This window comes from Antrostomus carolinensis, unplaced genomic scaffold (assembly GCF_000700745.2).
Source record: "Antrostomus carolinensis isolate BGI_N321 unplaced genomic scaffold, ASM70074v2 scaffold32883, whole genome shotgun sequence".
Classification (NCBI taxonomy): domain Eukaryota; kingdom Metazoa; phylum Chordata; class Aves; order Caprimulgiformes; family Caprimulgidae; genus Antrostomus; species Antrostomus carolinensis.
Window position 1 is genome coordinate 1,208 of NW_010305010.1, and position 1,649 is coordinate 2,856.

General features: G+C 50.0%; 1 protein-coding gene across 1 annotated transcript in view; it reads right to left on the reverse strand.

Moving 5' to 3' along the window:
* Positions 1–297: 297 nt before the first annotated feature.
* LOC104522393 (zinc finger protein ZIC 3) overlaps positions 298–1,649 on the reverse strand; it is a 2,536-nt gene continuing 1,184 nt past the window's right edge. The window contains exons 3-4 of the mRNA XM_010164665.2: positions 1,148–1,387; positions 298–923 (exon numbers count right to left, since the gene is read on the reverse strand). Of these exons, the coding sequence (XP_010162967.1) occupies positions 1,205–1,387 (183 nt within the window). The 3' untranslated portion in view covers positions 298–923; positions 1,148–1,204. The remainder of the gene's footprint in view (positions 924–1,147; positions 1,388–1,649) is intronic.

Genomic DNA, 1,649 nt, shown 5'->3' on the forward strand with positions numbered 1-1,649 from the left:
AAAACCCCGGCAGGAGCAGTGAACCGGGCCCGCGATGGCACCCCCGCGGCTGCCCCCGTCACCCGGAGGAGGTCAGAAACGGTTCTTTCCAAAACAATAAACTTTTAATGCTAAAGCAGTTATAACCAAAAGCTGTACAGAGTTGGATAATTTTTTTGTTGTTTGTATTTTTTTTTTGTTAGAAAACAATTTTTTCTCCCCCATAAATATTGTTCAGTTCCCGGCACTTTGTATCAATAATTAAATTACGAACGATAAATATGGCATCATGGATATGTATTTACAAAAAAAGTTATTACAAAAAGGCAACTGTTATACTAAACGTCACAATCTGGGTAGAATAAACACCACATCCTCATCCTGAAAAATACTGACCGACCCCATCAGACGAGAATACATTCACAAGTGTAATGCTTGGAGAGAGAGAAAAGGAGAAAGAGGAGGAGAGCAGAGAAAGAAGCAGCAGGAGAGCTAGAGAGGAAAGTTCAAGACATAACAGGACTTTGGCACGGTTTAAGACTGTAAGTTTAAACAATCACCACTAAGGCGAAAGAGAATTTTCATCCTCATGTCAACATCCCACCGAAAGAAGGAAAAACAAAACAAAATTAAAATGAAAAAAAGTGGGGGAATCGGAGGAAGAGGGACTGGGGCAGGGAGGGGAAAAAAAAAAGTATCAAAGAAACGACTGTGACTGCAAAAAATGACAACAACAAAAAAATAAAAAGAAATCCAATCCTGAGAAAAGGACATGGCTAGTCCAGCGTCTGGGCTTGCAAAAAATAGTAATAATTATAATATAATAATAAAAGACCCCCCCTCCCTCCGGATCCTGGCAGTTAACTAGGTGTAGCCCTATGCGGTCATCGGTGTGGAAACTCCATTTCCGTGGGAGCGAGCTGCACTTGGCTTGGTTTGTCCTTCTTTTTTTTTTTTTTTTTTTTCTTTTTTTCCCCTTGTTCCCAACGCATTTGGTCCAGTCTCTGGCTGGGCAGCAGCTGCCTTCACACATACCACTCATTAAAATTGGGGGGCAGTCCAGGGTTGTGGCCGGGGTTACTCTGAAGGGCGGCCGGCGGTGTTTTAGTGGAGTCCTTACTGCCGGCGGAGCCCACTGCAGGGGGGGTGGAGGACTCGTACCCCGAACTGGCTGCCCTTGTTCCCAACGCATTTGGTCCAGTCTCTGGCTGGGCAGCAGCTGCCTTCACACATACCACTCATTAAAATTGGGGGGCAGTCCAGGGTTGTGGCCGGGGTTACTCTGAAGGGCGGCCGGCGGTGTTTTAGTGGAGTCCTTACTGCCGGCGGAGCCCACTGCAGGGGGGGTGGAGGACTCGTACCCCGAACTGGCTGCCGGGGAAGAGTCCGACCCCTGGGATTCGTGGACCTAAAACCAAGAGGTAGAGATGGGAACCAGCCCAGGGACCCCGCCACCCCGGGTTGGGATGCTCTCCCATGCAGGAGGGACACTGGGGTCCACCAGTGCGACAAGCAGGCGCTTCATGCCTTGCTGGCCACCCTGAGCACGGGCGGCCAACGCCTGCCTCGGCTCCTGGCCACTTCATTGCGTGTCCCGGCGTGGGGGGCTGCAGCCACGGGCCAGGTTGTATTTGCACAGCCCTCCAGCACCGAGCCACGCTCCAGAAACC